Source organism: Cricetulus griseus, chromosome X (genome assembly GCF_003668045.3).
Source record: "Cricetulus griseus strain 17A/GY chromosome X, alternate assembly CriGri-PICRH-1.0, whole genome shotgun sequence".
NCBI lineage: Eukaryota > Metazoa > Chordata > Mammalia > Rodentia > Cricetidae > Cricetulus > Cricetulus griseus.
In genome coordinates, this window is record NC_048604.1 from 41,932,797 (window position 1) to 41,945,419 (window position 12,623).

At 38.7% G+C, this 12,623-nt stretch overlaps 1 protein-coding gene across 1 annotated transcript in view; it reads right to left on the reverse strand.

Moving 5' to 3' along the window:
- Nucleotides 1-236: 236 nt before the first annotated feature.
- The window catches only part of LOC113837573 (X-linked interleukin-1 receptor accessory protein-like 2), a 284,206-nt gene continuing 271,819 nt past the window's right edge, over nt 237-12,623 (reverse strand). The window contains exon 4 of the mRNA XM_035449713.1: nt 237-484. Within this exon, the coding sequence (XP_035305604.1) occupies nt 237-484 (248 nt within the window). The remainder of the gene's footprint in view (nt 485-12,623) is intronic.

Sequence of the window (12,623 nt, forward strand, 5' to 3'; positions counted from 1 at the left end):
CAAATCATTTTAAAGGCTGCACTGAGCACGTCTTTTTGAAGTGCTTAGTCTACAGAAGTTAATAGTCTCCAAAAAGAAATTTTTGGCTGACACATGTATGAAAAGTTTCCTGTATCAATCACCAATGCAAGACAACCATGAATCTATCAATCACAGAGTTAAAAAGCTCTGTCCTATAGCACACTTAACACTCAGTGTAACAAATTAGTATTACCATTCCTTGATGCAATACAAACTCATTTCCTTAAACTGCTATTGCACTGAATGCCAGGGTTATAAATGAGCAGAACACAAATTGATTTGCATGTAATAACAGTGGCAATGAACCTTTCCTGGTTCATGAAATTTTCCCCATCTGTTAACAGAGAACAATTTTCGGAACTATTATTATTCCCAGGAGGAGACTTACCCAGCTGGACATCTATAACACTTGGCTGATTTTCCATGGGGAACAATGGCTTGGGAGGCTTGTCTGTGAGTAAAGCTAGAAGAGAAAATAAAGAAAGTAATGGAAAAATTGAGATAAATTACAGGGTAAAGATGATTCCATCATGTATGATATTTAATGTTTGTAGACTTGATGGTGTGTAAACATTTATTAGGCAGTGTTCATATTTGGGTTGCTACTCTAGCCATGCAATAACCATTTCCCAGGAAATTTAAAGCACCAGTAATTCACTTAAAAGATATTCACCAACCCCACATCTGACAGAGGGCTGATCATCAAAATATACGATGAACTCAAGAAGCTAGCCACCAAAACACCAAACAATGCAATTAAATGTTGGAGTCCAGAACTAAATAGAGAATTCTCAACAGAGGAATCCAAAATGACTGAAAGACACTTGAGAAAGTGCCCAGCATCCTTAGCCATCAGGGAAATGCAACTCAAAACCACTCTGTGATACCATCTTACTCCTGTCAGAATGGCTACAATCAAAAATACCAATGACAGTTTATGCTGGAGAGGATGTGGAGAAAGAGGAACTCTCCTCCATTGCTGGTGGGAGTGCAAACTTGTACAACCACTTTGGAAATCAGTATGGCAGTTTCTCAGGAAAATGCGAATCAGTCTAACACAAGATTCAGCAATTCCTCTCTTGGGCATATACCCAAAGAATGCACACTCATATAAGAAGGATATATGTTCAACTATGTTCATAGCAGCATGATTTGTAATAGCCAGAACCTGTAAGAAACCTAGATACCCCTCAACTAAAGAATGGATAGAGAAAATGGTACATTTACACAATGGATTACTACTCTGTGGGGGAAATTATGGAATGGATGGAATTAAAAGAAACCATCCTGATTGAGGTAACCCTGTCACAAAATGATAAACATGGTATGTGCTCACTCATTTTTGATTTTTAGACATAGAGTAAAGGATTACCAGTCTACAAACCACATTGCCAGAGGAGCTAAGAAACAAGGAGGACCCCAACAGAAGATTGCATAGTTCCTAGAAGAAGGGGATGGGGACAAGAACCTGACCAAAGTGGGAGCCTGAGGGAGGGAGAGGAAGGAGGTTGGAAGGGAAGAAGTGGAGGGGAAGGAGAACAAGAGGACTGAGACAGGGGAGGAATAGAGGAGGGCAAGAAAGGAGATGCCTTGACAAAGGAAGACAGTACAGGTTTGGAGAGAGGTCTGTCACAGGGAAAATGTTAGGAGATTCACAGGGATGACCCTAACTAAGAAGACAGGCAGTTTTGTAGAGGATGCCATTGATGCCCTTCCCCTATAATGAGATTGATGCCTACCTTGGTCACCATTCCTAGAGCCTTCATCCAGTAGCTATTCGAAGCAGAAACAGGCACCCACAGCTAAGCACTGAACTATATTACTGTAATCCAGTTGTGGAGAGGGAGGAAAGATGAGCAAAGGAGCCAGCAAAGGGCTGGAGAAACCCGCAGAAATAGTAGACCTGACCTACTGATAGCATGGAGATCCTAGTCATAAAGCTATGGAAACAACATTGGACCAAACAAAGCCCTCTGAATGTGGGTGCCAGCTAGGAGGCCAAGACAGTCTATGGGACCTCTAACAGTGGAGCCAGTCTTTATCCCTAGAGCACAAATGGGCTTGGGAGCCCATTTCCTATGGAGGGACACTACTGCAGCCCAGATACAGCAAGGAGGGCCTTGGCTCTCCCCCAAATGATATGATGGACTTTGAAGGTCCCCCGTGAAGGGCCTCACTATCCCTGGGGAAGAGTTGGGGGTGGGTTGGGGGGGTTGGTTGGGAACATAGGAGGATGGGAGGGCAAGGAAATGGGGGGGCAGATATGTAAATATGAGTAGTAATTAAAGAATAAAAAAGTAGTATGTCCCCACAGCTATATTTTCCAATGCATTCAAACAAATGGAATATTTATTTTGGATGTATTTTCATAAGCTTATATGTGTCAAGATATATAGATTGAAAAAGTAAAATCAGATATACATTAAAATCACATATTTGATTTGTGGCACTAAATAGTCTCAATGAATTGCAGCAGAAATTCCCTGTATCACCAGCCTATTAAGAGTCTATGTCATCCCCATTTTTTGTCTTGATCTTCAGCAATGCAAGCAAGTACTGATATTTTATGGAACAATTTTAAAATCTTAGCCTCTTTTGTTTGCCAAGTCAGGTATTTTGTGTTAACAGACAAGGAAGTAAAATATTCTTCTTTTCTCTCAATTTATAATCTAGAACTATGACGTCTAGAGTAGCATTACAAAATAAAAAGAGAATAAGCCATAATATTATATAATGACATTGTATAACATAAGGAAGTCTGTAGTTGTAGTCCTTAAGAAGTATATTTATGATTGGAGAAAAGAGAGGTCAATGCTGGCTGGAAGAGTTGGGAGAATTTTTAAGAAGAGACTCCATGTCCATGTGAAACATAAAGGATGAAATAAAGGAATCATAACAACATAAAACTTGGCACAGTGATGAAAGTTACCAAGCATAATGTATGTGCAAAAGAATCATCTGATGAGAAGGAATTGGATGGGTGATGTGAAGAACCAATTGCTCATGGAAGGAACAACACAAACTGGAAATGACAGTACATAGATCGGGAAAGACTCAATTCTGAAGGAGTTATCTGCCAGCATATTTGGACATATGGTAGGCTATGGTGTCATTGGTGATTCTTGGAGTAAAATAATCACTCAAAGATCATGTGAATCTAATGATGGTTAACTTGGCAAGTGGGATGTGCTGTGGTAGAACAAAGTTGGGTAAGAAAAGTACTAAAGGTGAGGCAGGGCAAAACAATGAGTGAGACCAGGAGTCCATAAAAATGAAAAATGAAAAATGAAAAAGAAGAAACAAATCTGAGATGTCACTAGAAGAAAGCAACAGAGGACTTGGCATGCATAAGGAAAAAATCATATGTTGTCAAAGAGACAGCCTTATTTCACCCTATTATTCATATCCTGAATTAATTTAAATTATTATTGTATTCATGTCCTGCTTGAACTATATAACTATATTCTACCTCTTTAAAATGTTTTATAGATCTTTAATACATAGGAGGATTAGCATTGGTTTAGGTTACAAAAGATAATCATTGAACCTTCATTAATTGACCTTTTAGAAGATTCTTACTGAAATGAAAAGGGTCTATCTCATATTTACAAGTATATTTAGAAGAGAAAGCGATAAGTGTTGATTACGGGATATGTACAGTTTTAGAAATACAAAGTCTCAGTGAGACTCTCAAAATAATTCTTTTTTGTTTATTTTAATTTCATTTTACATTCCAATCAAGAGTTCTCCCACCCACCCTTCTCTTACCTCTCCTCTTCTCCCTTCCAACCCACCTCAAGTCCACTCTTCCCAAAGGGTAAGGGCTCCCATGGGGAGTCAAAAAAAGCCTGGCATTTTCAGTTGAGGCAGGACCAAGCCCCAGCCCCACTGCATTAAGACTGAGCATGGCATCCCATCATATGGGCTCCCACAAGCTAGCTTGTGCAACAGGAATAGATCCTGGTCCAATTGCCAGGAGCCCCTCAGATAGCCTAAGCTTCACAACTGTCTCCCACATATGGCGGACCGAGTTCAGTCCCATGGAGTCTCCACAGCTGTCAGTCCAGAATTCATAAGTTCCCACTAACTTGGTTCAGCTGTACATTTCCCCTTCACGATCTTGATCTTCCTTGCTCATATATTCTCCCTACCCCCCACCCTCTTTGACTGGATACTCAGAGCTTGGCCAGATTCTTGGTTGTGGATTTCTGCATCTGGTTCCATCAATTATTGGATGAAGTCTCAATGTTGATAGCTGGGGTATTCAACAATCTGATTGCAGGGGAAGGCCAGTTCAGGCACCCTCTCCATTATTGCTAGGAATCTTAGCTGGGGTCATCCTTGTGGATTCCTGGGAACTTTCTTAGCACCAGGTTTCTCCCTAACCCCATAATTGTTCTGTCTATGCTCTGAAATCATCTTCATAGAACCCAGAAGAATGAGATGATTCTATGAGAGATACACATTACATTACAGGGGATCTCCCTACACCCATTTACACCATTCCAGATACCAGAGAAAGACAGCAGCATCAGGTATGCAAAGGCAAAGCAGAAAAAAAAGACATTCTGGAGTCTGTGGTCTTTCCTATCTGAGATTCACCAATCAAGGATTTGTGCCCTGGTGGGCTAACACCTTGAACTTCAATTGCCACCTGCTACTCCTCTGACAGGGCCACCAGCAATGAATTCTAAGGAGAGAAATGGGGGTCTACAGAATGGTTTGGAAGGAGAAAAGGGAAGGGGGAGTGATGTATTTATAGTATAACTTCAAAAAGTGATATAATATGCTTGGAATAGTACACATAATATAAAGCATGTTTGAAATGAAGGAAAACCTAGAAAATTGACATCTTGTTTTTATAAAAAGTATTTTTATTTCCTTATAAAATTATTGCTACTTTTACTTATGTATCCAAATCATAGACACTAAGGTTCCCTGGAGAGTTCCAAATTTTATTTGCAAAACTATGTCAGTAAATGAATTAAGCTATTGGTGGGAAGCAAATGGAAGCAATATGCTTCATGTGCAGAATTGATCTTCTCTACTGTCAAGAGGATATGAATGTGAGGTGATAGCTGGCTCCTAGGCTAACCTTCCAAGGTGTACTTTCAGTACAGTTACCCCAATTTCACACTTACATATCAATTACTAAAGTTATATTGATTTATATTAAGGCTAATTTTAAGTATAATATAATTGTTCATAATATTCGAAATGCTTTAGATATACTAACATTTGTGATCCATGTAGTGATCTGGACCTATAAAAGAAGTCGTTCAAGTTTCAGTAAATTTAGACATAAAACTCAGTGAAGTTTCCAATGTTTCATTTAGTATGCCCCTATGACCAAAATCTACCATTTGCAGGATGAGTAGGAGGATACATATGTTGTAGGTAGGAGATAGGTAAAATAGCTGAGAAGAACAATATTAAATTATTTTAGCCTCTTTGACTCCATAATAATTAAATTGTGACCCCAAGGCCAATCAAGTCATTTCATGACAATCAGATGAACTATGATTGCTTTACACATACACACCTTTTACCCCAAAACCCAAGAGAGGGAGAAAACAAAATTGCATCTGCAATCCAAGAATTCCCTGTAAGACATTTAAGTGTGGAACCTCATTTAATTCTAGAGCCAAGCTTAAGACTAGGGATTGCCAAAAAGTCCTGAGTATGTTTTCTGATAAACTAGCAACTGAGTTTGGATTTGACCACCAGCTCAGAGTCAAACCTAATAGCACCCAATATAATGATAGCAATAAGATTAGTTAAAATGCATGGTACCATGGGCAGCATGCTTCTCTCCCCAAACTGTGTCTTTTAAATTTCATTTCAAACTCATAATTACTACTTAGGAAAATAAGAGAAGAACTGTTTAAATAAAGCCTCCTGAACAACAGAGTAGACATTTACAATTTTATCAGAAAACTCATCCTAGACATTGAGAGGGACTAATTTGGGTATAACTAAGTGTTACTTTGTGATTGAAAGAATGGAAACAAGGGATTCAGTTTGATACACATGTTTCAGGCTGTATTCCCTCCCCTGCCCTTTCAGCTGTAGCTGCTTATGTGCTCGTGTTTAATTATCCTTAAATATAATTGCTCTACAGAGCATACCAAACACACTGGGTTTAATGTGCTAGTGAAGCTACTAGAGTTACTGTCTGCTTCTTCCTTAAGTGAGATTTTATGTGTTCGACACTAACATTCTTGAGGAGTATGCTCAAATTAACTCTTTTCAATTGAAAGCAGTAATTTACATTATGCACCATCAGATCAGTCAGTGTAACACATGATTTGACAATGCCATGAACTTAGTGGAATGTGTGAGTAGCATTATTTATTGAAAGCGATGGATCAGTTGATTACATTGCCTCCATATTGCACACTGTTATTACAATTTTATTGCCCTCTTCTGTTTTTCATTTATCTACTTAATTAGATTTTTCAAAAAGATCAAGTAAAAGAGAGTGAAATGCAGCCATTAATTAATGTGAGTGATGCCAGTTTGGAATAAGTATGTTAAGGTCAACCAACTGGACCACCCCACAAAGCCTATTCATTACCACAGCAGTTGAAATCACATACCAAAATCACGATTTAAAACAGCACTTAAAATCACGTACTAAAATTTCTATTTTATTGCAACATTTAGCTGCTCACACTCAACAATATCCCCTACAGTTACTGGAGGATAAAATCTAAATTTATCACTGAGGAACATAAATCATGGCAACTACAACATATGCTTTTAAATGCTCTTGAAGTTTTACTTATCTTCTAACTTATCAATTGTACAGATCAAAGTTTTTTCCTCAGTTCCCATATTAATACACTGCATTAACTTCTAAAAGTGCATCCTGACTGAAGTCCTCTCCCAAATTTATAGTTAGCATAGTTATCCTTTATGAGAGTTACCAAAGTGATCATGTGGTTGTTTGAATAGGAGTGGCACCCATGTGGGGCGTTGGCGGTGCACGCCCTTAATCCCAGCACTTGGGAGGCAGAGGCAGGCAGATGTCTTTGAGTTTGAGGCCAGCCTGGTCTATAAGAGCGAGTGCCAGGATAGGCTCCAAAGCTACACAGAAACCCTGTCTCGAAAAACCAAAACCAAACAAAACAATAAAAGGAGTGGCACTTGAATGCTTGGTCAATAGGGGATGGGACTGTTTACTAGTGATTTGGGGGTTTGTCCATGTTGGTGAAAGTGTGTCACTGGGGGTGGACTTTGGGGTTTCAAATGCTCAAGCCATACACAGTGACTCCCCTCTTCCTGCTGCCTGCAGATCCAGATGTAAAACTCACTGCTCCTTCTCCAGCACCATGTCTGCCTGCATGCCACTATGCTTCCAGGCTTGCTAATAATGGACTAAACCTCTGAACTTGTAAGCTAGCCCAGATTAAATGCTTTCCTTTATAAGAGCTGACGTGTTCATGGTGTCTCTTCATAGCAATAGAGCACTGCATAAGACAGATTTATTTTAGCATTTTCTGGTATTATGTGTTCTTCTAGTGTATTTGTATTACACCTGGCAAATAATTTGCACATAAAGTCCCATAGATTTGATTCCCAAAGCAGCAACCTGAATTGAGACCTTTCTGATATCACCATGTCTACAACATTCCCCCTAATACCTTCCACTTCCATTGTGAGGTCTACCTAACCTCCAACAAAAACTTCCCTGATAATCACATAAGCTATTTTTTTCTGATCTGAAATCCCAAAGCATTTACAAGTTCTTTGAACTATTCATCTGGTAAATAGCAAGCATTCCTTGAATATAAACTAATCCTCATTTTATATGGATATGGCAAGTCATCCCAAATGGATTTTTAACCTCCTGGATGATGAAGATCATGCTTGCTACCAATAAGTCAGCATACAAAGTAAGATGTTGTAGAACAAATAAACACAATCTCTAAATTAACTTTCACTAGAAATAGGGCTTCCCACAGGCCTCTTTGATAGTGAGGAACACAAATTTGCTGATTACAGCAAATGGAGAACTCATCATGGGGCTCTGTCAACAATGGCCAGGAAATCTGGGGAACTAGGGCTGGGAATGGAGGAAACAAGGCTAGGTGTACAGACAAGAAAGACTAATCAATAGTCTCAACCTATCTCCATAATTGGGTTAAACTGGTTTTATGCCTTTTCCACTGTGTTTTACTTTTTTGTTTTGTGTCAATTTGGTCAAAGTTTAAAAACTCTAAGAAAAATAAGCTGAATGGACAAGTTATGAGCTTTTATTATAATTAAGAATACATACACATCTTGAGGGAAAAAAAAGGATCCCCTAAAAGCAGATTTGCTAAACTTCTACATTATTAAAACTTTCTGATAAAACAGCGGTTCTCAACCTATGGGTCATGACCCTTTGGGGGCCAAAGGGTTGCCTAAGACCATTGGAAAATGCAGATATTTACATTACAATTAACAACAGTAGCAAAAATATACTTATGAAGTAGCAACGAAAATAATTTTATGGCTGGGGATCACTACAACATGAGGAATTGTGTTAAAGGGTTGGCGAATTAGGAAGGTTGAGAACCACTGTTTGAGACAATTATTCATCAAAAAAATAACTGTTCTGTTTAATGCTGAATACGTAAGAACCTCTGCCCAATCAAATATTAGTAAATCCTTTTGTGATGATAGACATTGGACAATGGTCAAAGGGGAATAAAAATCATCCTTAGTAATAATCCCCAACCTAAAAGGAATTATAGGCTAAAAAGAGAAATGAAAACTAGACAGCTAAGTCACAGTATGGGCATATTTCCTTAATTTCTATATCAGCATTATTCCTTGGAAGATATAGTATTAATAAGATGTCCTGAAGATGTGCTTTTACTGCCCAGATTCACTATTCAAGTCAATGTTCATTTCACTAATCAAAACAATGGTATTTGTCCAAATAAATCCGAAGTTCCAAAATAGTGCTGAACCTTTGTCAATCGGCAGAAACTACTCACTGGACTTGTGTGTCTTCCAAATTATCCAATCTCATATACTTACCACAAAAAAATGGGAAGAGAATCTATGCATCAGCCTTAAAGTGGCAAGGTGTAGGAGAATCATAAATTATCTGGGGCTGTGAGGGAATTAAGGACTTTAGAAGGAAAACTAGTTATAGCCACTCTATGTGAAGACAGAAAGGAAGTTCTTCCCAAGCAAATTAGATTCAGGAGAAGCCCGATGTCTTGTAAATAGCCTTCAAATTTTCCAACAACCATGAAAAAAGATTTACCAATTCTATTCTAACCAGATTGTTGATTAGTGTGAAGATTTCAGACATTGAAACAAAAGTTTCTGAACTCTGAACATAGCAAAAGTTGCATCACTCATTGAAATATTTTGTATTTCTTTTTGTAAATTAGGCAACAATCTCCTTAAGCTAGGGACGTATCTTTCTGGAAAACCAAATAAATAGGTTTCCTTGTTCTCAACATGGTGTATACATGTTTATTCCAAATCCCTTTTTATAGAATGACAAAGATGAGAACTCACATAAATTAGATGATAATCTAAGAAACACACACACACACACACACACACACACACACACACACACACACACACACAATTAAGATAATTCATTATCAGTCTTAACCTTCCAAACCTATAAACACAAACAGAATCTGTCATGTATAATGTGTCTCCCTGTGGCCCATTCCTTGTTCTAGGTTCTCCACTTCAAAAAGCTTTCTCCCATCTTTAGGTATCCAAGCTTGCACATCTCTCATCAAAACCAATTTCAAAGGTGACTTTTGTTATGAATTTCAGCTGCCTGTACTTTAATTCCTATTGTAGGCTTTTCTCTAAATGTGGAGTGTAAGGCTTTATTCCTTTGTAAACAGTCTACCAGAAAACACATACTGGGCCTCTGTGTCCTTCCCTGAATTAATGCACAATATGAAGAAAATAAGACTGCCTGAATGAATGTTGGACCTCAGTACAATTCTATGAAATCTGAGAATATTATTTTCTTTGAGGTTATAATCAGAAATGTTATGACTAATTCTCCCACTTTGTGACATATTAGGAAGAAGATACTGTGGATATTTTCAATTAATAAATATCTGTGAAAAGCCAAGCTTTGTTTTCTATTAACTATCCACTCTAGCAATTAAATTTTAAATTATTATTATTGTGAACACTGCCTTATTTGTAACAGTGGACAAAATGATATGAACTGTTTATTAAGTCCATTTACAAAAGGGGTACTTTCTCTAGATGTTTCAGTTATAATATAAAAAAAGCTGTGCAAGACTCAGGGGGGAAATCAGTGATTCTTATAATTGTTTGAAGAGTTTGTCAAATCATTCAGTTACCTATCTCACAACATCCCTATCCCCCATTAAAAACTTCTTCTTACTGAGCAACTTATTGATGATGATAATAGCTCACATCTTTTACATGTGTATCAGAAAGACAAAATTGTTAAGAACCACTGATAATCACAGACCCCAGTCTGACAGCTGGGGAATCAGCATAGGACCAAACCAGGCCCCCTGAATGCAGGTGTCAGTTAGGAGGCCAGGGCAGTCTATGGGGCCTCTAGCAGTGGAACCAGTATTTATTCCTAGTTCACGAATGGGCTTTGGGAGCCCGTTCCCTATGGAGGGATACTCTCTCAGCCTAGATACATGGAGAAGGGCCTAGGTCCTGCCCCAAACGATGTGACAGACTTTGATGATTCCCCATGGGAGGCCTTGTCCTCCCTGAGGAGTGGATGGGGTTGGGATGGGGAGATGGTGGGGGTGTGGGAGAATGGGAGGGAGAGGGAACTGGGATTGGTATTTAAAATAAGATTATTTTCAATTTAAATAAAAATTAATTTAAAAAGAACCACTAATAGTGAAGCAGATAGAAGTCATATATAGAGGATTAAATTATTTTGAAAAACACATTCTTGTAGCGCACACACACACACACACACACACACACACACACACACACACACACACACAAATTACCCCTGACACAGTTTTAAGTCACTGTAAGCATTTATCTTTTTTCCGGCATAGCCATCCCCTTTAGTAAACAAATAGTTCTTTAACAGGGAGATGACAAGTTCCTGGGGAAGTAAGATACTTAGCCATTGCCCGTTTACAGCTCAGAGCCTTCATGGCAACTGGCTCAGGGCCTGTGTCCTTCCTTGTAACTCAGAGGATGTGCCCTGAGGGTAGTAAATGGTCAGGGTTTCTGTGAAGTTGCCCTGAGATGACCTTTTCTCTAGATCCCATATTTATTTCCACTAATATTTGAGTTTGAGCAATGCACGAGCTTGGGGAAAGCTTTAGCACAAAAGTAGGGCAATTTCTTCTCAATGCCATTTGACACAGGGTCTTTCTCTGGAGAGAAGATTGTGTATTCAGCACAAATCTGCTCAGACATAAAGCAACGTCTTCAAACTTGAAAAGGAACAACCTTGGAGAGAAATGGAAATTTAAACAGAGGTTGGAACAGTAGCCCCCACCCTTTTCCTTTACAATACATTTCCCCCTGTTTTTGTCTTTTCTACCTCATATAAGATACTTTCTCTAAAATAGTACTCCCAGGACTCATACTGATGATTTCAAAGAATTGTTGTTATTAACCAAATAGTATATTTCTGTTTGTACACATAATCTGGGATATAGTTAAAATTATGGTGTCAGGTGGTAGAGCGGGCTCTGAGGTCATAAGGGTGGTCCCTGCCCCTCATCAGTTGCAGCACATAGTAGAGCTGACCATGATAGTATAGGTGTGAAAGAGCTGACCTTGAGGTCTTGAGAGCAGGAGAACTGGCCCTACCTCTTGGTCATTGCTGCAAGGTGTGAGCTATCCAGGGCAATGCTCAATGGAAGGCTCACCCTGGTGGTGGAGAACAAGCAAGAGATGGTGGGTTGGCAACCCAGGCCCAGAACTAGGGCTATGAGATGGCCCATCCTAACATCCACCCCATCTGTGGTCTGCTGGAGCATGTGAAGGGGCCAGACCTGCAGATTCAAAGCTGCAGGATCTCCAAGACACATGACAACAACAGGATATCAAAGAGGAGTCCCAGTCAGGGCCCAGCATCAAAGGTGTAGCAGAAACCAGACTCCTGGAATAAGACCAATGACTCTGTAATGAACACTTGCATGAAAAGATATATGTACTAAAGTGTTTACTGTGTGACTCACTGGGTCACATTACAGCTTCCATAACATGACTGATTTTTCTTTTAAATTTTATTCTGTTTTGATGGGGGGATTGCAAGGGCAGAGGGCAGATGTGAAAGAATGGGAAAATGAATGGGATAGAGATGCATGATGTAAAAGACACAAAGAATTAGAAAAAAAAGGAAGTTTAAAAAAGATCATCATTTTCATGTGTGGTTGCTCATCTGTTATGATCTAGAATTTCACTCAGATTATAAAGTATAGGGATATAAGACACTGAAAGATATGTGATTTTAGAACTAGACAAACCCTTAAAGTTTTCACAGATGAAAAAAATGGAATGGCAGAAAAGAAATTGATATGTTATGCATCATGTTGCACATTAGTCCTAAAGGGATTAAAATTCAAGATTTTAAAATTCTAATATTTTTACTATTCCAT